The sequence below is a fragment of the Hemitrygon akajei genome, chromosome 9 (assembly GCF_048418815.1).
Source record: "Hemitrygon akajei chromosome 9, sHemAka1.3, whole genome shotgun sequence".
In the NCBI taxonomy this organism is placed as follows: Eukaryota; Metazoa; Chordata; class Chondrichthyes; order Myliobatiformes; family Dasyatidae; genus Hemitrygon; species Hemitrygon akajei.
Genome location: NC_133132.1, coordinates 63,084,939 through 63,111,082, shown reverse-complemented (window position 1 = coordinate 63,111,082; position 26,144 = coordinate 63,084,939). Strand labels below are relative to the sequence as shown.

Sequence of the window (26,144 nt, the reverse complement as noted above, 5' to 3'; positions counted from 1 at the left end):
CTCTCCAAAGTGTGTAATTTTGAAAACGCCAGATTGGCCGGAGCAGTGTGGATGGGGTAACCGGAGAAATCTGAAAACTCTGTCAGACGGCAGCACACTATTTCATTGTTTTCTTGAACGCAACCTAACAATTTCAGAACAGACGGCAGTGAGACTGAAGCCAGAAGAGTTAGAAATGTACTCACCAAATACTTTGACCCATAACTGACAATAAATAAGTATACTCACTTAGCCCTGTTTTCTGTCCTTGCTCGTATGAAGGTGGTTTACCTATTTATGCAAGTACTTCTCTGACAATAGATGTTTAACAGCCTAATGTAACATTGTATGGAAATACAAGATAACACTGATACAGACATGTTTTATACATTTAAAAAGGTGCTTTATTAATGCAATGGAGTTAGTCAGTTTTTCAATGTTCGTCGTCAGCTAGGTCATTCTGTCCGTGAATTCCCTGTTGGTTGCCTCCGTACGCTCCAGTATTTGTTTTTTTTTTACTTTTAAGTTCTCCTGCGCGAGAACCAACAGCTGTCTGTCATTTTAAGTTTTTCTGGTCTGTAACTGGACAAATGTGTACTTTCATGGTGAGATTCGACACCAAACGTGTCGCTTGTTTTCAGTAGATGTGTCCTGCGCATGCGTAGTGGGAGGAGATTCGCCGAAATCTTCGTTTCAATGTGGACAGAGATATTTTTAAAAACACATAGTGTGGACGCCTATTGTTTTTACACGAAACCGGTGTTTTCAAGATTATCCGGTCTAGTGTGGATGTAGCCTAACAAGTATGCCCATCGGCAATGTCATATTACTGCAGGGCCAGCATTTTATTTGTTCCTGCTTCTTAGCAAATATAAATATCTTTATCATGCTATATAGAACATTTTACTATCATTGAAGGAATGTTGTTCAATGTATTATGAAAATATCATGTAGTCCCTTTAAAAAGTTATTTTTAATCAAAATTATAAGCCACATAATTGTTCTAATTTCTCAGATATTGAAACTGGGGAATGTGAATAGGAAGATGCAGGGTATTCACTAGTATTTGGTAGATAAATACCTAAAGAAGTGCTGAACTTATGTTAGTTTTGCCTTAGTGATACACACATCCATATCAGATGTTCATTATATCTATGCAAACCTATTTTTGCCCATTTATACCAATTCCATTTTCAACCATTAAGTCTGTATCTTATCCCTTTCAAAAGTGTTTCTTTAGATAACTCTTGAACAATGATTTTATCTGATTCTATAATCACGATTGGCAGCATATACCACTCTCTTTGTGGGAAAAAAACCTAAGCCCCCAAATTCCCTTTAAAAATTATTCTCACCTTAAACCTGAGAGAGAACTTGAAAAATAAGTTACTGAAAATATCCCAGATGGAAATATGAAATTAAAAAAATTTAGAAATACTCTCAACTCAGGCAGTGTATGTCGGGTAAAAAAAACTGGCAACAGTTACCATTTCAGATATTTAAAAATGCAAACACGAGGAAATCTGCAGATGTTTGAAATTCAAGCAACACACACAAAATGCTGGTGGAACGCAGCAGGCCAGGCAGCATCTATAGGAAGAAGTATAGTCGATGTTTCGGGCCAAGACCCTGATGAAGCGTCTTGGCCCGAAGCATCGACTGTACTTCTTGATATTTCAGATATTTGTTTTGTTTCTGGCATTCTTTGTTTTATTATACTACAGAAATTGATCAAACTAAGAAACAAGTGCCATATGGTGAACGTCATAGAGGTGGTAGTTGAAAAGAGATAAGTGAGCGCTCAGATTATCTTCCAAATTTTTTAAAATAGATTTTGGAGTTGTTGTGGATTGTAAGTTAGCAAATTTGACCCCATCGTTCAAAAAGGGGGAGAATATGGGAAACTACTGAGTGTTAGTATTATGCCAGTGTTATGGAAAATGCTGAAACAAATATTCAAAAAATTGAGCAGGATGAAGGGAAAATCATACTTAGCTAATGGAGTTCTTTGACAATGAGACTAATAGAATAGATAAAAGAAAACTAGTGGTCATTGTTTATATGGACTTTCAGAATACTTTCATAAGGTACCACAGATAACAATGTTGGAATTAAAAAGACTTTTCTCAGGGCTGCCAGTGGGGTAGTACAGGGATTGATGCTTTATGACTCATTTATTATCCCTCTCACCCCCATTTTCATGCTTTCTCCCCATAACCTTTGACATCCTGACTAATCAAGAGCTTATCAACTGCCACTTTAAATATACGCAATGACTAGACCTCCATAGCCGTGTTGGCACTGAATTCTGCAGATTCTCTACCCTCTGGCTAAAGAAATTCCTCTTTGTCTCTGCTCTAAATATTGTGCTCTATTCTGCCGCTGTACCCTCTGATCTTGGACTTCCCTACTATAGGAAGTATCCTCTCCACACCCTCTCTGTCTAGCCTTTCAATATTCGATTGATTTCCATGAGATCCTACTTCATTTTTCCAAGCTCCCGCAAGTGCAGGCCCAGAACCATGAAACACTCCTCAAACAAAAACCATTCCCAGAACCGTTTTTGTGAACCACCTCTGAATCTTCTCCCAATACCAGAAAATTAGAGACCTTCTCTGTCTTTCAATCATGGCTGATCCTCTTTTCCCTTCCTCAGCCCCACTCCCCAGCCTTCTCCCCATAACCTGTGATGCTGTGTCCAAACAAGAACCAATCAAGCTCTTCCTTAAATATACCCAATGACCTGGCCTTCACAGCTGCCTGTAGTACTGTAATAAATTCCACAAATTCACCACTCTCTGGCTAAAGAAATTTCTCTGCATCTTTTTTAAATGGACGCCCCTCCATCCTGAGGCTGTGCCCTCTTGTCCTAGATTCCACAACCATGGGAAACATCTTTTTCACATCTACTCTGTCGACACCTTTCACATTCGAAAGGTTTCAATGAGATCCCCCTCCCCCCCATCCTGCTAAATTTCAGTGAGTACAGACCCAGAGCTATTAAACATTCCTCATATGCTAACCCTTTCATTCCCGGAATCATCCTTGTGAACTTCCTCCAAACCCTCTCCAATACCAGCACATCTTTTCTTAGATGAGGAGCCCAAAACTGTTCACAAAACTGAAGGTGAGGCATCATCAGTGTCTTATAAAGCCTCAGCATCACATCCATGCTCTTATATTCTAGACCTCTTGAAATGAATGCTAACATTGGATTTGCCTTCCTCACCACCGACTCTACTTGCAGGTTAACCTTCAGGGTCTTCTGCACAAGGGCTCTCAAGTCCCTCTGCATCTTAGATTCCTGGAGCGTCCATAGGGCGCTCAAAGCTGTTGACTGTGTGGTTAGGGTGGCATACGGTGCATTGGCTTTCATTAACTGAGGGATTGAATTTGAGAGCCGAGAGGTAATGTTACAGCTGTATAGGACCCTGGTCACTCCCCACTTGGAGTACTCTGCTCAGTTCTGGTCACCTCACTACAGGAAAGATGTGGAAACTATAGACAGGGTGCAGTGGAGACTTACAATCATGTTGCCTGGATTGGGGACCATGCCTTTCAAGAATAGACTGAGTGAACTTGGCCTTTTCCCCTTGGAGTGACGGAGGATAAGAGGTGACATGATAGAGGTGTATAAGATGATGAAAGGCTTTTTCCCAGGGCTCAAATGGCTAACCTGAGAAGGCCCATTTTTAAGGTGCTTGGAAGTGGGTATAGACGGGATGTCAGGGGTAAGTTTTTTACTTAGAGAGTGATGAGTGCCTGGAATGGACTGCTGGTGACGGTGGTGGAGGCAGATATGATGGGGTTTCTTAAGAGTCTCATGGATAGGTACATGGAGCTTGGAAAAATAGAGGGCTATGGGTAACCCTATTCTAAAGTAAGTACATGTTCGACACAGCATTGTGGGCTGAAGGGCCTGTATTTTGTATGATTTCTATGTTTCTTAAATGAATGCTAATGTTGCATTTGTCTTCCTTACCACCAACTCAACCTGCAAGTTAATCTTTAGGGAATCCTGCACAAGGACTGCCAAATCCCTTTGCACTTTTGAATTTTCTCCCATTTTGAAAGTAGTCTACGCCTTTATTCTTTCTACTGAAGTGCATAACCATATACTGTAATTCCCTGCATAATATTCCGCCTGCCACTTCTTTCCCATTCTTCCAATCTGTCTAAATCCTTCTGCAGACTCCCTGCTTCCTTGACACTACCTATCTTCATATTGTCAGCAAACTTGCCCACAAAGCGATCAATTCCATCATCCAAATCATTGACATATAACATTAAAAGGAGTGGTTCCCCCGTGGAACAACACTAGTAACCAGCAGCTAACCAGAAAAGGCTGCATTTATTCTCATTCTTTGCCACCTGCAGACAGCAATCTTCTATCTATATTTCCTGTAATATCATGGGCTCTTATCTTATTTAGCTGCGTCATGTGTGGCACTTTGTCAATGGACTGCTGAAAATCCAAGAAAACAAAATCCGCTGACTCTGCTTTGACTATCCTGCTTTTTTATTTCTTCCAAGAATTCCAATAAATTTGTTAGGCAAGATTTACTCTTAAGGAAACTAGGCTGACTTTGACCTATTTTACAACATATCTCCAATTACCCCAAAACCTCATCCTTAACAATGAATGCAACATCTTCTCAACCATTGAAGTCAGGCTAACTGGTGCTTAATTTCCTTTCTTCTACCTTCCTCCTGTCTTGAAAAGTGAAGTGACTTTTCATCAGGAATCATTCCAGAATCCAGTGATTCTTGAATGACAATTTCTAATGGCTCAACAATCTCCTCAGCTATCTATTTCAGAACCCTGGGGTGTAGTCCATCTGATCCTGGTGAGTTTATCTACCTTCTGATCTTTCAACTTCCTAAGCAACCTTCTCCTTAGTAAAAGCTACTACACTCACTTCTAGCCTCTGACCCTCTCGAATTTCTGACATACAGGTTTCCCCCGCAATCCGAAGGTAGAGCGTTCCTATGAAACCGTTTGTAATCTGAAATGTCGTAAAGCGAAGAAGCAATTACCATTAATTTATATGTGAAAATTTTTTGTGTTCCCAGTCCCAAAAAAATAACCTTCCAAATCAAAGCAAATAACACATAAAACCTAAAATAATACTAACATATAGTAAAAGCAGGAATGATATAATAAATTTACACCCTATATAAAGTAGAAATATTGTAGGTACGGTGTAGTTCACTTACTTGGGAAGGCAGCGAACCAAAATCGATTTGGAGGGGAAAAAAATCGGCACGTACACGCATGCGCAAACAACTGCCCGCACAAGGCTTCACGGTCATTGTAGTCTTTCTTGGGGTAAACATACATATAAAGTGGGCGTCTTTTTTTCGTAAAAGCGAAAATCCTGTTTGGTTAGTGAAAACAGGTACTAATGTAAGTCTTTCGTAACAACGAGTTGTCGTAAATCGAACGTTCGAAAAGCGGGGGCTACCTGTACTGTTCATCTCTTCCATAATGAAAACTGACACAAAATACTTATGTTCATGTGCCATTTCTTTGTCCCCCATTAATACCTCTCCAGCCTTCTGATATCTACTCTTGCCTCTTTTACTCTTTATACACTTTATCTGAAAAAAATCTTTGAAGTGCAGTCTGTTTTTAAAAGCTTCCTAATCTTCTATCTTTCCACTAATTTTTGGTTTATTACAGTATATGCTCCCTCTTTGCTTTGATGCTGTTTTTGACTTTCCTTGTCAACCATGGTTGTACCATCCTGCCTTTTGAATACTACTACTACTTTTGGATGTATCTATCCTGCACCTTCCAAATTTCTCCCAGAAACTCCAGCCATTACTGTTCTGCCATTGTCGCCTACTTGTATCCCCTTCCAATCAACTTTGGCCATCTCCTCTCTCGTGTCTATAATTCCCTTTCTTCCACTAATACTGATATAACTGACTTTAGTTTCTCCCTCTCAAACAGCAGGGTAAAGTCTATCATGTTCTGATCAGTGTCTCTTAAGGTTTGTTTACGTTAAGCTCTCCAATCAATTCTGGTACATTACACAACACCCAATGCAGAATAGCATTTCTCCCAGTGGGCTCATCCACAAGCTGCTCTAAAAAGCTATGTTGTAGGCATTCTACAGATCCCCTCTCTTGGGTTCCAACACTAACTACATATTGAATTCCCCATGATTATCACAACATTGCCCTTTTTGCATGCATTTTCTATCTCCCATTGTAATTTGTATCCCACATCCTGGCTATTGCTCAGAGACCTATATATAACTCACATCAGGGTCTTTTTACCCTTACATTTTCTTAGCTCTACTCAGAAGGATTCCACTTCTTCCGGTTTTATGTCACCTCTTTCTAAGAATATGATGTCATTTTTACTGATAAGAGTCACCTCAACCCTTCTACTTACCTGCCTGTCCATTCGTTACCATAAGATATAGGGGCAGAATTGGGCCATTCAGCCCATTAAGTCTGCTCCACCAGTTCCTCATGGCTGATCCCAGATCCTACTGAACCCCATACACCTGCCTTCTTGCTGTAACCTTTGATGCCCAGACCAATTGGGAAACTATCAGATTTTACTTTGAACACACCCACGGTCTTGGCCTCCACAGATGTCTGTGGCAGAGAATTCCACATATTCAGTACTCTCTGGCTAAAAAAATTACCCCTTACCCCTGTTCTAAAAGGTCACCCCTAATTTTTGAGGCTGTGCCCTCTTGTTCTGGACACCCCCACCACAGGAAACATCCTCTCCATATCCACTTTATCTAGTCCTTTAAACAATTGGCAGGTTTCAATGAGATCCTCTTGCATTCTTCTAAATTTCAGTCAGTACAGGCCCAAAGCTGCCAAACGCTCTTCATATGTTAACCCCTTCATTCCTGGAATCATCTTTGTGAACCTCCTTTGGACTCTGTCCAGTGACAACACATCCTTTCTGAGATATGGGGCCCAAAAGTGTTGGCAATACTCGAAGTGCAGACTGACTCGTGTCTTATAAAGCTTCAGCATTGTCTCTTTGCTTTTATATTCTATTTCCCTTGAAATGAATATTAACATTGCATTTCCCTTCTTTACCACAGACTCAATCTGCACATTAACCTTCTGGGAGTCGTACACAAGGATACCCAAGTCCCTCTGCATCAAGGATGTTTGAATTCTCTCCCCATTTAGATAATAGACTGCACTCATGTTCCTTTTACCAAAATGCATTATCCTACATTCTCAACACTGTATTCCATATGCCACTTTTGTGCCCATTCTTCCTATTTCTCTTAAGTTCTTCTGCAATCAGTTTGCTTCCTCAGCACAATTTACCACTCCACTTATCTGGGTATCATCTGCAAACTTTGCCACAAAGCCATCAATTTCATTATCTAACATTGACAAACAATGTGACAAGTAGTGGTCTCTATACTGACCCCTGAGGAACACCACTAGTCACTTTCATCCAACCAGAAAATGCCCCTTTTATTCTCTCTCGCTGCCTCCGGCCTGTCAGCCATTCCTCTATCCATGCCAGTTTCTTTCCTGTAACACCATAGTATTTTATCTTGTTAAGCAGCCTCGTGTGGCACCTTATCAAATGTCTTCTGAAAATCCAAGTAAATGACATCCACTGCTTTTCCTTTGCCCACCCTGCTTGTTACTTTCTTGAAGAGCTCTAACAGATTTATCAGGCAAGATTGCCCTTCACAGAAACCATGCTGACTTTGACTTATTTTATCATTGGTCTCCAAGTACCCCGAAACCTCATCCTTAATAAGACTCCAATGCTTTCCCAACCTTGAGGTTAGGCTAATTGCCTATAATTTCCTTTTGTTTACCTTCCTCCCTTCTTGGAAAGTGGAATGCAATTTTCCAGTCCTCTGGAACCATACCAGAATTAAGTGATTCTTGAAAGATTATAACTAATGCATCTGCTCTCTCTTTAGCAACCTCTTAAAATTCTTGGACATAGTCCATCTGTCCAGTTGACTTTATTCACCTTAAGATCTTTCACTTTGCCTAGCACTTCAGTTTGCCTAGCAATGGGACTCACTGTTGCTCCCTGACAGTCACAGACATTTGGACACTGCTGGTGTCTTTTGCAGTGAAGACTGATGCCAAGTACTTAAGTTCATCCACCATTTCTTTGTCTCCCATTACTATCTCACCAGCATCATTTTCCAGTGGTTCAATATCAACTCTCACCTCCCTTTTACTTATATAACTGAAAAACCATTTAGTATTCTGCTTTATATTATTGGCTAGTTTGCCCACATATTTCATTTTTTCCCTTCTTGTAGCTTTTTTAGTTGTCTTTTGTTGGATTTCAAAAACTTCCCAATCACTTTTGCTACATTATATGCCTTTTCCTTGGCTTTTGTGCAGTCCTTAACTTCCCTTGTCAGCCATGGGTGCCTTCCACTGCCATCTGAGAATAACTTCTTCTGTGGAACGTATCTCTCCTCTCTTGCACCTTGTGAACTATTCCCAGAAACTTTGGCCACCTCTGCTCAGTCGTCATCCCCGCAATCAATTTGGGTAAGGTGCTCTCTCATGCCTCTGTGATTTCCTTTATTCTGTTGTGATACTGATAGATCTGACTTGTGCTTCTCCCTCTCAAATTGCGATATGAAATCAATCATATTATGATCACTGATTCCTACGGGTTCCTTTACCTTAAGATCCCTTACAAAATCTGGATTATTACACAACACCCAATCTAAGATATCCTTTTCCCTAAGTAGGGTCAAACACAAGGGTCTAAAAGCCATCTCGTAGGCATTCAACAAATTCCCTCTCTTATGATGCAGTGCCAACCTGATTTTCCCAAGCCCCTTGCATATTGAAGTCCCCCATTACAATTGTGACATTACCCTTATTACCTGCCCTTTCCAGCTCCTATTGCAATTTCAACCCCACATCTTGGCTGTTTGGAGGTCGATATATGATCCCCATAACTGTATTTTTTACCCTTGCACCCACAAAGATTCGACCTTCTCTGATTGTCACCTCTTTCTTCTTTTCTTTTTTTGTAATTGGTTTTTATTGAAGTTCATCATCAACAAACATTTCCATAAGATATATTTCAGATATTGTACATATATCATACAGTCATACATGCCACAAATCCTCTTTCTAATGATGTAATTCCATCTCTTACCAACAGAGCCACACCACTGCCTATGCCTTCTTGCCTGTCCTTTTGATACAAAGTATATCTTTTGCTATTAAGCTCCCAACAATGACCACCTTTTAGCCACAACTCTGATAACCACAACGTCATACCAATCAATCTCTAATTGCACCACATGGTCAACCACCTTATTCCAAATGCTATGTACATTTAAGTACAGCATCTTCAGTCCCACATTCTTCCGCCTTTTGAATTTTGCCTCTGGTACAATTTAACTTATTGTACTGTCTGCATTTGGGCCTAATTATTGGCTTGTCCTTCCTTATATTTATATCACACTCATCATCTACAGTGGCATGCAAAAGTTTGGGCACCCTGGTCAAAATTTCTGTTACTGTGAGTAATTAAGTGAGTAGGATATGAACTGAACTCCAAAAGTCATAAAGTTAAAGATGAAACATTCTTTTCAACATTTTAAGCAAGATTAGTGTGTTACTTTTGTTTTGTACAATTTTAGAGTGGAAAAAAAAAGGAGCATCATGCAAAAGTTTCAGCACCCCTAGAGATTTGAGCTCAGATAACTTTTACCAAGGTCTTAGACCTTAATTAGCTTGTTAGGGCTATGACTTGTTCACAGTCATCGTTAGGAAAGGCCAGATGATGCAAGTTTCAAAGCTTTATAAATACCCTGTCTCCTCAAACCTTGTCCCAACAATCAACCACCATGGGCTCCTCTGAGCAGCTGCCTAGCATTCTGAAAGTTAAAATAAATGATGCCCACAAAGCAGGAGAAGGCTATAAGAAGATAGCAAAGCATTTTCAGTTAGCCGTTTCCTGAGTTCGTAATGTAATTAAGAAATGGCAGTTAACAGGAAAGGTGGAGGTCAAGTTGAGGTCTGGAAGACCAAGAAAACTTTCTGAGAGAACTGCTCGTAGGATTGCTAGAAAGACAAATCAAAATCCCCGTTTGACTGTAAAAGAGCTTCAGGAAGATATAGCAGACTCTGGAGTGGTGGTGCACTGTTCTACTGTGCAGCGACACCTGCACAAATATGACTTTCATGGAAGAGTCATCAGAAGAAAACCTTTCTTGCGTCCTCACTACAAAATTTCTGTGTCAGAAATTTGCAAAGGAACATCTAAACAAGCCTGCTGCATTTTGGAAGCAAGTCCTGTGGACTGATGATGTTAAAATAGAACTTTTTGGCTGCAATGAGCAAAGGTATAGGAGAAAAAAGAGTGCAGAATTTCATGAAAAGAACACCTCTCCAACTGTATGGGGGTGGATCGATCATGCTTTGGTCTTGTGTTGCAGCCAGTGGCACGGGGAACATTTCACTGGTAGAGGGAAGAATTAATTCAATTAAATACCAGCAAATTCTGGAAGCAAACATCACACCGTCTGTAAAAAAGCTGAAGATGAAAAGAGGATGGCTTCTACAACAGGATAATGATCCTAAACAAACCTCAAAATCCACAATGGACTATCACAAGAGGTGCAAGCTGAAGGTTTTGCCATGGCCCTCACAGTCCCCCAATCTAAACATTGAAAATCTGTGGATAGACCTCAAAAGAGCAGTGCATGCAAGACAGCCCAAGAATCTCACAGAACTAGAAGCCTTTTGCAAGGAAGAATGGGCGAAAATCTCCCAAACAACAATTGAAAGACCCTTAGCTGGCTACAAAAAGTGTTTACAAGCTGTGATACTTGCCAAAGGAGGTGTTACTAAGTACTGACCATGCAGGGTACCCAAACTTTTATTTCAGGCCCTTGTCCTCTTTTGTTATTTTGAAACTGTAAAAGATGGATATAAAAAAGTAATCTTGCTTAAAATGTTAAAAAAAATGTGTCATCTTTAACTTTATGCTTTTTGTAAATCAGGTCATCTTTTACTCGCTTAGCTATTCACAGTAACAGAAATTTTGACCAGGGGTGCCCAAACTTCTGCATGCCTCTGTACTTGTAAATCTGCTGGCTCATCCTCAGCTCTATAATACTGGTTCCCATCACCCTGCCATATTATTTTAAACCACTCCCAACAACTTTAGCAAACCTGCCCAGAGGAATCCTGGATCTCCTCGGATTTAAGTGCAAACAGTCCCTTTCGTACAGGTCACCCCAGTAGAGGTCCCAATTATCCAGAAATCTGAATCCCTGCCGACTGCTCCAATTCCTCAGTCACACATTTATCTGCATGTCATTCTATTCCTATACTCACTGTTTAGTGAGGTTACTACCCTTTAGATCTTGCTTCTTTGCTTCCTTCCTAACTCTCTGTATTCTGTTTTCAGGACCTCCTCCCTTGTTCTGTCTATGACTTCTTTTTGGGATGTTGTGAGCATGTTCAGAAACATTGCAGACCCAGGCACCTGGGAGGCATACTGCTGCCATCCTGTTCAGCTTCCTACCCTTCTGAGCCACAGACTCAGTGCCAAAGTCACAGCCACTGTTGCTTCCCCCAGATAGTCTGTCCCCCCCAACAGTACTCTAAAATTGAGTACTTATTGTTAAGGGGGATGGCCACAGGTGTGCGCTCCAGTATTTGACGTTTTCCTTCTCTGTTTTGACAGTCACCCATTTATCTGTCTCCTTTAGCCTTGAGGGGGTGACTACTTCCCTGTAGCTCCTGTCTATCACCTCCTCACTTTCCCTAACAAGCTGAAGGTCATCGAGCTGCAGCTCCAGTTCCCTAATGCGGTCTGTAAGGAGCTGCATTTTGATGTCCCTGGTGCAAGTGTAGCCATCAGGGAGGCTGGAAGTCTACTGGAAATCCCATATCTGACACTGGGAACAGAACTCTTTTATGGAGACTGAGTTTTTCAAGCTCTGCTCCGGACATGCGTGGGAACACTTCTACTGTGTCTGCGCTGCTGTCCAATCAAAAGTGTAGTTACAGCATGTGAACTAGGATGTTAAGCTTCCAACTATTACCTTGACTCAGTGATGCCCACAAGGTCATATCTGCCAACTTCTAACTGCTCTGCAAGATTATCCATCTTATTACATTTAGAGTGTGCTTTCAAATTATTCATCAGCCTTTGCTCTTTTGTTATTTTTGATTTATATCAACAATTCGGCTGAACGAGCAAAATATTATCTTTCCTGGACTGCTGATGGCACAAAGTTAGGTGGAATTGTGAGGAGGATGCAGAGGCAATTCAAGAGAATATTAGACGAGTTGTGTGAGTGGGCCAGAATATTATGTAAGAAAAGGCAAATTTATCCACGCCGAACGGCAAGGCACCTGAACACACACATTCATTTTGATGCACCAAACAGAAAAGCAGAGCAATTTTTTAAAATAGTGAGAGATTGGGTAATGTTAATGATCAAAGGGACTTCGGTATCCTTCTGCACTTAACTGAAGCCAATGTATTGGTACAGCAAGTAGTATGTTGGTTGTTATTGTGAGAAGATTTAAGTGCAGCAGTAAAGTTGTCTTTACATTTCGTCTTGTTGACATTGCAACTGAACTATTGTGCACTGTTATTTCTCTTTAGCTGAAAAAAGTTACGCTCACTGTGAATGCACTACAGTGAAAATTCATTGAGGCTAGGTCCTGGTGGACTTCCCATAAGGGGCATTCGAGCAGACTGGGCTGCTTCACTTAAATTTAGAAGAGTAGGAGCTTCTTGAAATTATGAATTTTTCTTACAGGACTCTACATGCTGAATGCAAGGAGGACATGTCCTCTGATTGAAGGGTCTCAAGATTTCTGTGAGACCTGACTTAGATTGGGAGACTGCTTCACCATGCACCTACGCTCAGTCCACCAGAGAAAACAGAATCTTCTGGTGGCCACCCATTTCAGTTCTACTTCCCATTCCCATTTTGACATGTTAGTACATGACCTCCTCTACTGCCATGATTTGGCCATGCTCAGGTTGGAGGAGCAACACCTTATATTCCATTTGGATAATTCCAATCTGATGATGTGAACACAGATTTCTTGAACTTTTGGTAATTCCTTTAGGTAATTTGGTAGTTCCCATCTCCCTTCTCACCTTATCTCCTTACCTGTCCATCACCACCTTCTGGTGCTCCTCCCCTTCCCTTTCTTCCCTGGCCTTTTACTGTCTCCTATCAGATTCCTCCTTCTCCAGCCTTTTCTTTTTTTCACCAATCAAATTCATGGCTCTTTATTTAACCCCTCCCCCTACTCCTGATTTTAGCTATCACCTACTACGTTGTACTTCTTCCTCTCCTCTCCCCATCTTCTTACTCCTGTTACGTACCCCGTAACTGGGTCACTTACCAGCAAAGATAGAGAGGTCCGTTGAAGTCTGATGGTACTATTTTTAACAGTATTTATTGATAAAACACAAAAATACTATCAATGCAACCATACAGATAATATACGTCGTCAATACTAAATCTAAAAGTGCGGGTATAATAATAATCAATAAGAAATAACTCTATCGGGGATAATGTATTGTCCGATGGAAATATAAAAGTCACTCAAGTTCATTCAAGCTGCAGGCTGCAGCCTTTGGTTGGAGTCAAGAGAGAGAGTTTAAAACTTGCCCATTCCTTTTATGATGTCAATCCTTCGAGAGTCGTTGGGGCTGATTTCTCCTTTGTTTTAGCTAAAGCCGTTCTTCCGTGGTAAGGCCCACCAATTCCGAGGCAAATGGAAAAGGACGCACGTGGCTTTCCACCAGCTTTCGCTATTACGCTGTTACAGGATTTCTAGCGTTTCTTCTGGTGCGTCTAAAGGGGCTGTTCCCCAGACCCTCTTTTATCCTGACTCACAGGGTCTCGGATGTCAATCAGGTCGGGATGATGCAATCCCTCAACCAACCCCCTCTGATCATTCCCTGAGGGCTTCCATGAAGTACAGTACTCAATACACAATTCAATACACAATACACAAAGCCATTTTCCGTGGCTTTGTATCGCTGAGGGCCAGGACATTCCAAACGTCTCTCTCTCATTTCCTGGGTCTCCTGACCTGACTTAATAGCGATCTTGCAATTCTCAAAAAGGAGGGGGCACAGGCGTAACACTCCAACTTTTCATCTTTTTTTTCCAGTCCTGATGAACAGTCTTGGCCTGAAACGTGGACCGTTTACTCTTTTCCTTAGATGCTACCTGGTCTGCTGAATTCCTTCAGCATGTTGTGTGTATTGCGGTCTCACAGAATTACTGTCTCAAAATAAATGGGAGACCACTAAGGTTGGAATGAGGAAAAAGGTCTTCATGTGAGGGGCAAGAGGAATGAGTTCTCTGTGGTGGGGTTCTATGGCACCTTTCACTGTCATTTCATTTTTTTCAAAAAAGTTCAATTGATTTCTGAATCTTACTGGAAGTTAAAGATATATGTATAGGGCAGGAAAACATGATTGTTGTAGAAGATCATTTATGATAATCGTGAATGACAGAGCAGGCTCAAAGAGCCACAGAGTTTGCGCCTCCTATTTCTTTACAATAATAAATGAACTTTGCAAATAATTTTATGAAGTTTATTGAAATATCCTTGTGGCTGAAATGCGACATAGATTTTCCTGTATTTCTTCATTAAACTGCTGATCAGAACCAAGATAAAATTCTTTCTGTCTCTCCTCAAGTAGGTATGAGTTTGGTGCATTTTATTAGAAAAGTTTGGTATAATTTTGGTGCAGACAAGATCTGATCTGAATATACCCAAGAAAATTGACATTTGCAAACTATTTTAATTAGGTAATTATTTTCAACTAAGGAATTTGTATGTTCTTCGTGGGACCTTGAGTGTTTCCCCCGATTGCTTGAGGTTCCTCCCATATTCCAAAGATGTATGGTTAGGGTTAGTGAGTTGTGGGCATGCTATGTTGGCGGTGGAAGTGTGGTGACTCTTGCAGGCTGCTCAGCACAATTCTTGTTAATTTGATTTGATGCAAATGAAGCTTTTTGCTGTATGTTACAGTAATGCTATTCTTTAAATTATTTTAGTAATTTATACCCAAATTACTTTTTTTAAATTTCAGGTTGCTGTTGTGAAGTTAAAAAATGCGGACAAGGTTTTTGCCATGAAGATTCTCAACAAATGGGAGATGCTGAAACGAGCAGAGGTACATTCAAAAGATAAGATGCTCTAGCTTAAAGTTTAATTTCCATTCAGTTGTGCTTTTTAGCAATATTTTTTATTGAATTTTACATATCTTTCACATTTACAAATAAACAATAATAATAATTAAACTAAATAGTGAAACATGTCCTCATGTTTTTCACAATCATCAAAGGAAAAGAGATATTGAAGGAAAAAGGAAAAGAAACTTCAGTAAAGTTGCACTATACTGTAACTCAAGATTCTGGGGAAACCTCTCTGCAATATCTTGGAGTTCATTTATCATCATGGTGAAGTTATGCTCTATTCTTCCACAAGTATGTATCCAGGACTACATGCACTCTAGCAGTGCTCGAACCAGACTTGAACTGATATGGCAGAACCCCGGCCCTTAAATTCTCATCCACGGGTGGGGGGGGGGGGGGAAGCAGTTATAACTTAAAAACTGATGTATCTTTTTCCCCTTGCCCTCCCCTACCTTTCTTTATTTTTCTTTTCCAGGTCTGCCTTTTCTCTTCTTGCCCCCATATGTTGCCCCTAACCCACAGCCTTCAGCTGCCCTCGTATCCCGTCCAACCCCAAGTCCTTCAGTCTCATCTGCAATCACCTTTCACCTCAACAAATCCTTCCTTTTCAGCTGGTCTGTCCCTTGGAATTCCTCATTCTCAACCTTGGTTTCCACTTATATTAACATCCCACCTCCCCTCATCTTTTCTGTGTCCTCCCCAATTTTGTAGTCTTGTGAGTTAACAACTCAATATCATCAATACTCTTTTTGAACAAAGGAGACTGAAACCAGTCATAAAAACCCCATTTATAAATGCAAAGGAAGGATTTACCTACCTTGGTGTCAAAATTACCCCTGAAATTAAAACGATCGCCCCAACAAACTATGACCCACTAGTGGACAAAGTGAAAGAGACGTTGGATAACAATGCCCATATCAATGACTGGCCGTATAAACATGATCAAAATTAATATATTACCAAAATTTCTATACCTTTTTCAATCTATTTATTGCTATACCTGCCTTATGAACTTTACTGTTAGTCCAAAACAGTCAACTTTAATTGACTTTGGACTCCTACAGGTCAAGAGGATGATAGCTTTAACTTGGAGAAAAATGGATATACCTTCATACATCAACACACACAAAATGCTGGTGGACTCCTTATCATATGACATCAAAGCTATATAGAATAAAGACATTTGACTCCTCCCCTTTAGGTTTAAAAGTGTAAGATTTTCAAGTTATGATAGTGGAGGTTCAGATATTAAATGCTTATATTTTGATAATATGAAATGTCTTGGTTGCAAATGTTAAAAAGTTTTTTTAGGAGTATGTTATGTCTGACACAATTGATCAAATGTAATAAGATTACCATTCATATGAAGGTCCTCTATTTTGTGCACACCTTTGTCTGCCCAGATTCTGAAACCACCACCTGCTCTTCCTGCCCTGAAGTATGTATTGCCCCATACTGGGGAGAAGCGAGAGATGGGAGGAGTATCTTTAATATGCTGATGTACTTTATGCCAGATGTCAATAGTATTTTTGAGGAATGGGTTCTCGGTTGTTCTTTTCATATTTCTTGGGTCTGCAGAGTATAGATAGAGCTTTAATGGGAGGTTTGGTACTGATGCCTGTTCAATATTCACCCAGGCTGAAGGGCCCCCATTGAGAAATAAACCATGGCAGAATGTAACATCTTAAATGTTTTGGTGCATGTTAGCAGTCATCCCTTTAGCTCCAAGTTCCTTTTCCCTTTCAAAACCCATCCTAAATGACCACCTATCAAGCTTAAGGTGTGTTGTTAATCCACATCCCATAAATCACATTTTCTTCTCTTGTTCAAAGGGAAATTTATTTTTAGAGTACATACATGTCACCATATACAATCCTGAGATTCTTTTTTCCTGTGGGCATACTTAGCAAATCTATAGAACAGTAACTGTAAGAAGGATCAATGAACAAAAAACTGAAAATGCAAATATAAATAGCAATAAATAACTAGAGCATGAAATAACAAGATAAAAGAGTCCTTAAATGAGACCATTGGTTGTGGGAACACCAGAAATGGAATGAGTACAGTTATCCCCTTTTGTTCAAGAGCCTGATGGTTGAGGCTGGTGGTGCAAGTGCTAAGGCATTTGTGCCTTCTACCTGATGGCAGCAGCAAGAAAAGGACATGGCCTGTGTAGTGAGGATCTTTGATGATGGATGTTGCTTTTCTATAGTAACATTTCATGTTAATGTGCTCAATGATTGGGAGGGCTTTATCTGTGATGTACTTGGCCAAATCCACTGCCTTTTGCAGGGTTTTCCACTCAAAGACATTGGTGTTCCTATACCAGGCCATAAGGCCATAATGCAGACGATCAGTGCACTTTCCACCACACATCCATAGAATTTTGTCAAGGTTTTTGTTTTGCTGAATATCTGCAGACTCCTAAGAAAGTGGAGGCACTGTTGTGCTTTCTTTGCAATTTCATTTATATGATATATCCAGGACAGGTTCTCTGAGGTGGTGACACCCAGGAATTTAAAGTTACTGACCCTCTCTGCCTCTGATCCTCTAATGAGTACTGGGAAATGGACCTTTGGTTTCCCTCTCCTGAAGTCTACAATCAGTTCCTTGGTCTTATTGACATTGAGTGAGAGGTTGTTGTTATTACCCCACTTAGCCAAGTTTTCAGTCTTCCTCCTGTATGTTTATTAATCATCACATTTGTTACGGTCCACGACAATGTGAGAGTATGGCATTCCTTTTAAAAATCCTTTGTAGAAACCACCAATCTGTTATTATTTGCAGTTAATGTTTTCTTTTGCATTTTGTTCTTTTAGTTCTGATGAGACACCACCCTTAATAAAATATCAGTATGTTTAGACATTCAATATTTTGATTTAGTTACTGATGGGCAGCAGATGTCATTGGCAAGGTAATTTTTTATTGCCCTTCAGGAGGTGGTGGTGATCTGTTGCAGTCTTAATTGTGAATATATTTTCATGCTGCAGTTAGTTTGAAAGGCTGAGGATTTTTGATTTCAGATGATTGAAGGAAATTAGTTATACTTTCACAGTGCGGAACTAATGTGAACTAGCAGGTGGTGTGCTCCCTGATGGCTGCTGTGCTTTTTGCGATTGTGGGGGTTTGGGACATACATATGGAGTAAGAGAGCCCATGTCAATCTATTGTAGTGTATTTTGCAAATTACACACAATCAGTACATGCTGTACTGATTTTGGGGGAAGGTAATGCTTAGAATAGATGGATCAAGTACCAATTAAATGGGTTACTCAGTCCTTGATAGTGCTGTTGAAGATTTGAGCGTGTTAACTATTTTGTCAAGAGTTCTGATTTCCCTCTTGACAGTGGGTAAAAGCCTGAGGATTTAGAAGGTGAGTTATTTGTCAAGGTAAACCAGCCTCTGACCTACTCATGTAGCTACAGGCTTTGCCTGTCCAGGTGACTTATTTAACATGCCTGCCATTTCCCTTTTTTCATAATACCTCAGCTGTTTTCAAGAAGCCATCTTTAATACTGATGGCCCATTTTCATTTTTGGGTAATTATAAATGTTGCCTTGAATATTCTTTGCTAGTTTGTTTACATTATCTATGTGCCTCTAGTTTCTTACATCACTTTTGCAGCTCCTATATATAGTATATATGCAATATAATATATTGTCGTACATCAATCATCAAATCATCAATTGTCGAAATTGATGACAATATTTTTACAATGATCAAAACTTCATTCAAAACTTTCATTATAAACAATCATCATAATTTTTTTACTTTTTTGTGTTTGTTTAAGTTCTGTCCCTTATCTACAGTTAAACACAGCTTTCGTCTCTTTCTTAGATAAACTGGTTCTTATAGTAAATTCCCTTTGGACTTGCAGCCACGGGCATTCTTTCATTTTTTATTACTAACTGACTTCCCAGTTTTCTCAAAATTGTACAGGTTTTGTTTTTTGCTTGTCTTCAATTCTGCCTGATTGAAGTCTAGCATCTTAGTAGTTCAGTGTTTTTTCCCTTTTCATGTGTTAAGCTGACTTCAGCTATGTTACCATCCCAGGTTAGTTGAATTAATAATTAGATATCCCTTTGTGTTATTAGACTGGCTAAACTTCCCCAATTTTAATTGTGTAATAATTAATGCTGCATCCTTTTGCACATTGACCCATGCACAGCTTCTCTATCCTTAGCCCAAGAGCCACTTATTCTTATATCATGGCCCTGTAAGAAGCCGAGCTTAATTTTGTACAACAAAGTAATTATCCTAACATATTCTGAGTATGTTTAGCGTGAAGATGGATGGATTTTTCAGAAATTATGGAATCTCAGATCAGTGAAGGGAAATGGCCATTTTTTTTATTGAATGGCACAGGGGCATGAAAGTATATTTCTGTTTGTGTAGAACCACTGGAATGGGTGAGGAATTGTGCTATACCAATTTTAATACCTTTATGTTTGAGATTAAGTTCAGCTGTAAACTATTTAAACTGTGTTTGACCTTAGTTGTTTGAAAAACATGTTTTGGCCTAATTTCTGCAGCTATCTTTAACTTGTCGAAAAGCAAAAAAAAACAAGTGCTGGAAATTTGAACTAAAAACAAAAAATGCTGGAAGTACTGAGTGATGAATACTTGTAACTTTTTCTATTTTCATTTAACTTATCTAAATGTGTTTTATTATGTCAAATTGCAATTTAAGACAATAGTTGAAGCCAATTAGCTGTCTGTTATTTTCCAGCTGGTTAAAGCCAGTCATATAAATTTCTAAGTAAGTCAGGCTGCGATGTTGCTTGTTTCATTTTGCAAATGTTTTACTGTTGTGACAAGGAGGGGAAGTAGTTGGAGAGGGAAAATGGGAAAAGATTTATCATTAAGTTACAAATTTTACTCAGTCATAGCAGTTACTGCAAATCATTAGTCTTTAGCCAACTGTGTATTACAACAGTCACACTTAGATTTTTTATTTATCAATATAATAACAAGTAAATGTGGAAAAAAAATCATTTTATGTACAGTCCTACGGCAAGTGACTTTTGTTTCTCCTAACCACACCACCACCCTACCAGCCCCCCACTCCCCCCAACCCCACACATGCACTTGTGTGTGAGCATGCACATACAAAATTATTGAAGCTGCAGTACCATGCTGTATTACGTTTAGGACCATTCTTTCCTCAACCAAAAGAAATGGGCAAGGGAGCCTGCTCTCACGAGGGTGATTTGCCCAACTATTTTTCTCTCCCTTCTCTGTAAAGGTGGGATTATGGTCTGAGCATAGTCCTTGTAATCCCATTCAGTTTATGCATACTCTGTGCTACAGAGAGCTAATTTTTGAATGCCCTATTGTCTCCCTTTTTGTATCAGAGGCCTTGATAAATATTTAATATTTTCGTTGGAAAGCAGCATCTTAAGTTTGAACTCAAGATTCTGGGGAGCCGAGATGGAGCAGCGCATAAGAAACTTGTCTCCATAGCAGATGTGCCTGAATGGTTTAGGGTAAGAGCTAAGAGGTTGAGAAAGGATCCAAGGAAGAGCTTTTTTACTCACAGGGTGTTGGAAAGTGGGATGCAGTGGCTGAGTGGGTAATGGAGGCAAGTATTCTTATATTTCAGAAGTATCAAGACATTGGCTATGGAAATGTTAGCATTTGGCATGGACGTGGGTGGCAGGGGGAGGGGTGGGCTGTATTGGGGTAGGGCAGCGAATGATGAGAGTTCAGGTTCTGTATGACTATAACTGCATATTAAGCATTCTTGCAATTTTGCAGTTGGATATGACATTCTATTATTCTTGATCTCATAAAATATTGCATGCAAACTTTTTTTCTTAATCAGACTGCTTGCTTTCGAGAAGAGCGGGATGTGTTAGTAAATGGAGACAGCCAGTGGATTACCACATTGCACTATGCTTTCCAGGATGAAAATTATTTGGTAAGTAAAAATCTGGAGTGTTTAGTTTTATTTTGTTTCAATTTATATATATATTTTTTTAAATTTTCATTCCTGCTTAACTAATCTGTACAGTGCATTGATTCCTGACTATGGAAATGGCATTTGGCTTCTAAATTCCCATGTCATTATTATTTTTAAAATCGTTACAGAGATAGTGCAGCATTGACTAGATTGACTTCCTTCTGACCTTTCTGTTTATTGGTGAAGCTGTGTGTCTATCCATCTACCTGATACTTCTCTTGCTTGATCAGCCCTAGATAATAGAACTGTCTGATAGTTGAACCATTTATTTGAGAATAATAGCAGTGAAGGAAAAAAACACCTTAAAATATTTCTCTGTATTTGGTTTTTGAAGATTTTGTCAATTATTTCTGAATATTGTACAAGACTGGTGAGATTGTACTTAGAACGTTGTATACAGTCTGGTTGTCACACTGTAGCAGCAATAGAGAAGAGTACAGAAGAGATTCACCAGAAATGGAGTGGAGTACTGTTATTAAGGTGGTTGTAATAAGGATACAGTGATTCTGCAATTGGATGTAGATAGATTGAGTGAGTGGGCAAAAGATGGGTAAATAGAATTTAAGCAACACACACAAAATGCTGGTGGAACACAGCAGGCCAGGCAGCATCTATAGGGAGAAGCACTGTCAACGTTTCGGGCCGAGACCCTTCGTCAGGACTAACTGAAAGGAAAGATACTAAGAGATTTGAAAGTAGGAGGGGGAGGGGAAAATGCAAAATGATAGGAGAAGAGCGGAGTGGGTGGGGTGAAGCTGAGAGCCGGAAAGGTGATTGGCAAAAGGGATACAGAGCTGGAGAAGGGAAAGGATCATGGGACGGGAGGCGTAGGGAGAAAGAAAAGGGGAGGGGAGCACAAGAGGGAGATGGAGAACAGGCAGAGTGATGGGCAAAAAGAGAGAGGAAAAAAAAGGAGGAGAGGGAAAAACTAAATATATCAGGGATGGGGTAAGAAGGGGAGGAAGGGCATTAATGGAAGTTAGAGAAGTCAATGTTCATGCCATCAGGTTGGAAGCTACCCAGCCGGTATATAAGGTGTTGTTCCTCCAACCTGAGTGTGGCTTCATCTTGACAGTAGAGGAGGCCATGGATAGAATTTAGTGTGGCAGAGTGTGAGCTCATGCACATCAGTTAAAGGAATCAGAAGGCTGATTATTATCGATAGGGAGGGAGACTGCATGAATGAAGTACAGAGGGATCAAGGAGCTTTCGTGCAGGAATCCAAAAGCGAGCAGGCAGATCAAATAAGGAGAAACAAATGTATTTTGGCTTCATTCCAAAGGGGTTAGAGGTTAAAAAATGGAGGCTTTGAGTTGTGCAGGGTGTTGATTAAACTTCACCTGGAATACTGTGCACAGTTTTGGTATCCTTATCTTTTTTTTAAAGAAAGGGTATTGTAACTTTGGAAGTAGGAGATAGGAAATTCACCAGCCTTATTCCTGAGATGAGAGGGTTGTACAATGATGAAAAACAAACTAGTTAGGGTCCATGGAATGTAGAAGAATGAGGGTGATGTTACTCAGATATATAAGATCCGAAGGTGGGCTTGACAAGGTAGATGTTGGCAACACACACAAAATGCTGGAGGAACTCAGCAGGCCAGGCAGCATCTATAGAAAAGAGTACAGTTGAAGTTTTGGGCTGAAACCCTTAAGCAGGACTGGAGAAAAAATATGAGGAATCAGCGTTAGAAGATGGGGGAGTGAAAGAAGAAACACAAGGTGATGGGTGAAACTTGAAGGCAAAGGGGTGAAGTAAAGAGCTGGGAAGTCGGTGAAAGCGATGCAGGGCTGAAGAAGGGGGAATTTAATAGGAGAGGACAGAAGGCCGTGGTAGGAAGAAATAGGGGAAGGAGCATCAAAGGGAGGCAGTGGGCAAGCAAGGAAATAAGGTAAGAGGTAATAATAGGGACTGGACATCTATGGTGAAAATAAGATGCTTGGGACCAGGGAACTTGAAATCATTGAAACTAAAGGTACATCCCTTCTTCCTTTCCTCTGCACATAACTCCCTGACTTTCAGCATTCTCTGGTAAAATTCTACGAACTCAGACGTGTAAATGTACAACAGTTTATGTGTTGGGAAAATAGATCCCCAGATCTAATGAGGTTGGTGATGGTGACGGAGACAATGGCCTGGTGCTCCTTAGTGGGATCCTGTTCGAGCAGTAAATAAGAGGTGTCTGATAGCTGTCCCTGGGCCTTAGCAAGATAAGCCTTCTTTCTTGATCTCTCTGTTTCTGTATCTGGAGACAGCTTATCCATTGATTTATATTACAAACCCTCTGACTCTTGCAGCTACCTGGACTATACCTCTTCCCACCCTGTTACTTGTAAAAATGCCATCCCTTCTCTCAATTCCTCCATATCCACTGCATCTGCTCTCAGGGTGAGGCTTTTCATTCTAGAATGAAGGAGATGTCCTCCTCCTTCAAAGAAAGGGGCATCCTTTCTTCCCCCATCAATGTTGCCCTCAACTGCATCTCTTCCTTTTAGCACACATCTGCCCTCACCCCATCCTCCCACCATCCCATCAAGGATAGGGGTCCTCCTCTTGTCCTCATCTACTACCCCACCAGCCTCTGTGTCTAGCACATAAATCTCTGTAACTTCTGCCATCTCCAACAGGATATCACCACCAAGCACATCGCCGCCCCCGCCACACTTCCTGCATTTCGTGAGGTTTGCTCCCTACGTGACTCCCTTGTCCATTCATCCCTCCCCACTGATCTCCCTCCTGGCACTTATCCTTGCAAACAGAGGAAGTGCTACACCTGCCCCTACACCTCCTCCGTCATTACCTTTCATGGCCCCAAACAGTCCTTTCAGGTGAGGCGACACTTCACCTGTGCCTGTTGGGGTCATTTACTGTATTCGGTGTTCCTGTTGTGGCCTCCTGTATACCAGTTAGACCCAATGTTGATTGGGAGACCACTTCGCTGAGCACCTACTAATAAAAACATTTTTGCCAGAAAAATTGGGATCTCCCACTGGCCACCCATTTTAATTCCACTTCCCATTCCATGTCCATCTGTGGTGCCCCCTACTGTCCTGATGAGGCCACACTCAGGCTGGAGGAGCAACATCTTATATTCTGTCTGTGTAGCCTCCAACCTGATGGCACGAATGTTGATATCTCAAACTTCAGGTAATGCCCACCTCCCCCTTCGCTATTTTTAATTCCCTATTCCCACTCTCATCTTATCTCCTTGCCTGCCCTTCATCTCCCTTTGGTGTTTCTCTCCCTTTTTCTTTCTTCCACGGCCTTCTGTCTTCTCTTAGATTTCCCCTTCTCCAGCCCTTGTATCTGCTTCACCAATCAATTTCCGAGCTCTTTACTTCCTCCTCCTTCCTCTCAGTTTCACCTATCATCTTGTGTTTCTCCTCTCCCCCCCCCCCCCCCCCCACCTAACTCTGACTCCTCATCTTTTTTACTTCAGTCGTGGCGAAGGGTCTCTGACTGAAGTGTTGACTGTATTCTTTTCCGTAGATGCTGCCTGGTCTGCTGAGTTTCTCCAGCATTTTGTGTGTTTCCAGCATCTGCAGATTTTCTCTTGTTTGTGAAGGTAGATGTTGGAATGTCTTTTTACTAGTGGGAAAGTCTCGCGCAAAGGGATATTGACTGTTAGATAATGGAGCTGGATGTTTAAAACTGGTGTCCGTAGAAATTTCTTCTTACAGTGGGTGGTGAATCTCTGAAATTCTGTGCCCCAGTGGGTAGTGGAAGCTGGATCATTAGAAGTATTTAAAATAGAGCTGGATAAATATTTAAGAGATTGAGGAATAGACTGGTATGGAGAAATAGCACTGAAGAGTTGAGGCCTCATACATCAACCATGATCATATTAAATATTGGGGAGGCTTGAAGGACCTGATGGCCCATGCTTCCTATTTCTTCATGTTTTTATGTTCTCTCTGAAACATTGGAGGCTAAGGAGTGACCTTATAGACATATATAAAATTATGAGAGGCAGAGATGTGACAAGGGTATTTTTCCAGGGGCTTGAAATCTAGAACTATCAAGTACAGATTTTAAGTTAAGAGAAGAGAAATTTAAAGGATAGCTGAAAGGCGTTTTCCACATAGAGGGCAATGAATATTTGGAAGGAGTGACCAGAGCAGTTACTGAAGGCAGTTACATTTGCAATCTTTAAAATTCATTTGAACAGATAGGAAAGGCATAGAGAAATATAGGTATCATGGTCTTCATTGACAAGATGGGCTGAAAGTGTGCTTTTCTGTGTTGTATGTTTCTGTTATTCTGTGATTTATGATTCTGCTGGTTTAAAGAGGCGTTCTTTGTTTCAGATAGATGCATTGCATATAAGATATTTACAGAGAATAAGCAGGTGGTGTATGCTGTGAGTGAGAAGCATAGAGAGGCTGGTAGCAGTATTGATAGGCCATATACAGTTGGCCCTCCTTATCCGTGAGTTCCGCATGCGCGAATTCAACCAACCGCTAATCGAGAAAACCCGGAAGACCTCTTCCAGCACTTGTTGTTCGAGCATGTACAGACTTTCTTCTTGTCATTATTCCCTAAACAATGCAGTATAACAACTAGTTTACATAGCATTTACAATTGTATTAGGTATTATAAGTAATCTAGAGATGATTTAAAGTATACGGGAGGATGTGCGTAGGTTACCGTGGATTGGGATCGAAAAGAAATCGGAAGTTCTCTCACTGTGTAAGTCGGAACAGGTACATCCGGTATTATTTAACGTCAGTTAGTCAAACGTTTGTCTTAGTATCTAGTATATATTTTACCTTTCTATGCATATAAAACACTTAAGAACGTATGTTTCAGTGCTGGGCTCAGGAAGTTCCTGAGTTCGAAGCAGTGACAGACCACTTCCGAGCGCATTCTCCTTTCGTGCCTGGTTGATGTGGAGAATCAAAAACCCCAAACCCAATGCAGTAATTAAACCACTGCGTTGCTTAGTAATAATTGTAGCTTTTATCGGGGCAGGGCCTTTCTCACTTTATCCTTTAAAATTGTTCCCATCGTTGAC

At 40.5% G+C, this 26,144-nt stretch overlaps 1 protein-coding gene across 10 annotated transcripts in view; it reads left to right on the top strand.

The window, feature by feature from the left end:
* The window catches only part of LOC140733174 (serine/threonine-protein kinase MRCK alpha-like), a 575,430-nt gene that overhangs the window by 217,304 nt on the left and 331,982 nt on the right, over window positions 1–26,144 (top strand). For all 10 annotated transcript variants that reach the window (XR_012100237.1, XM_073056117.1, XM_073056119.1 and 7 more), the window contains exons 3-4: window positions 15,062–15,145; window positions 20,993–21,088. Coding sequence is in view for 9 of the 10 variants with exons in the window: in XM_073056117.1 (XP_072912218.1) it covers window positions 15,062–15,145; window positions 20,993–21,088 (180 nt within the window). In the remaining variant the exon portion in view is untranslated. The remainder of the gene's footprint in view (window positions 1–15,061; window positions 15,146–20,992; window positions 21,089–26,144) is intronic.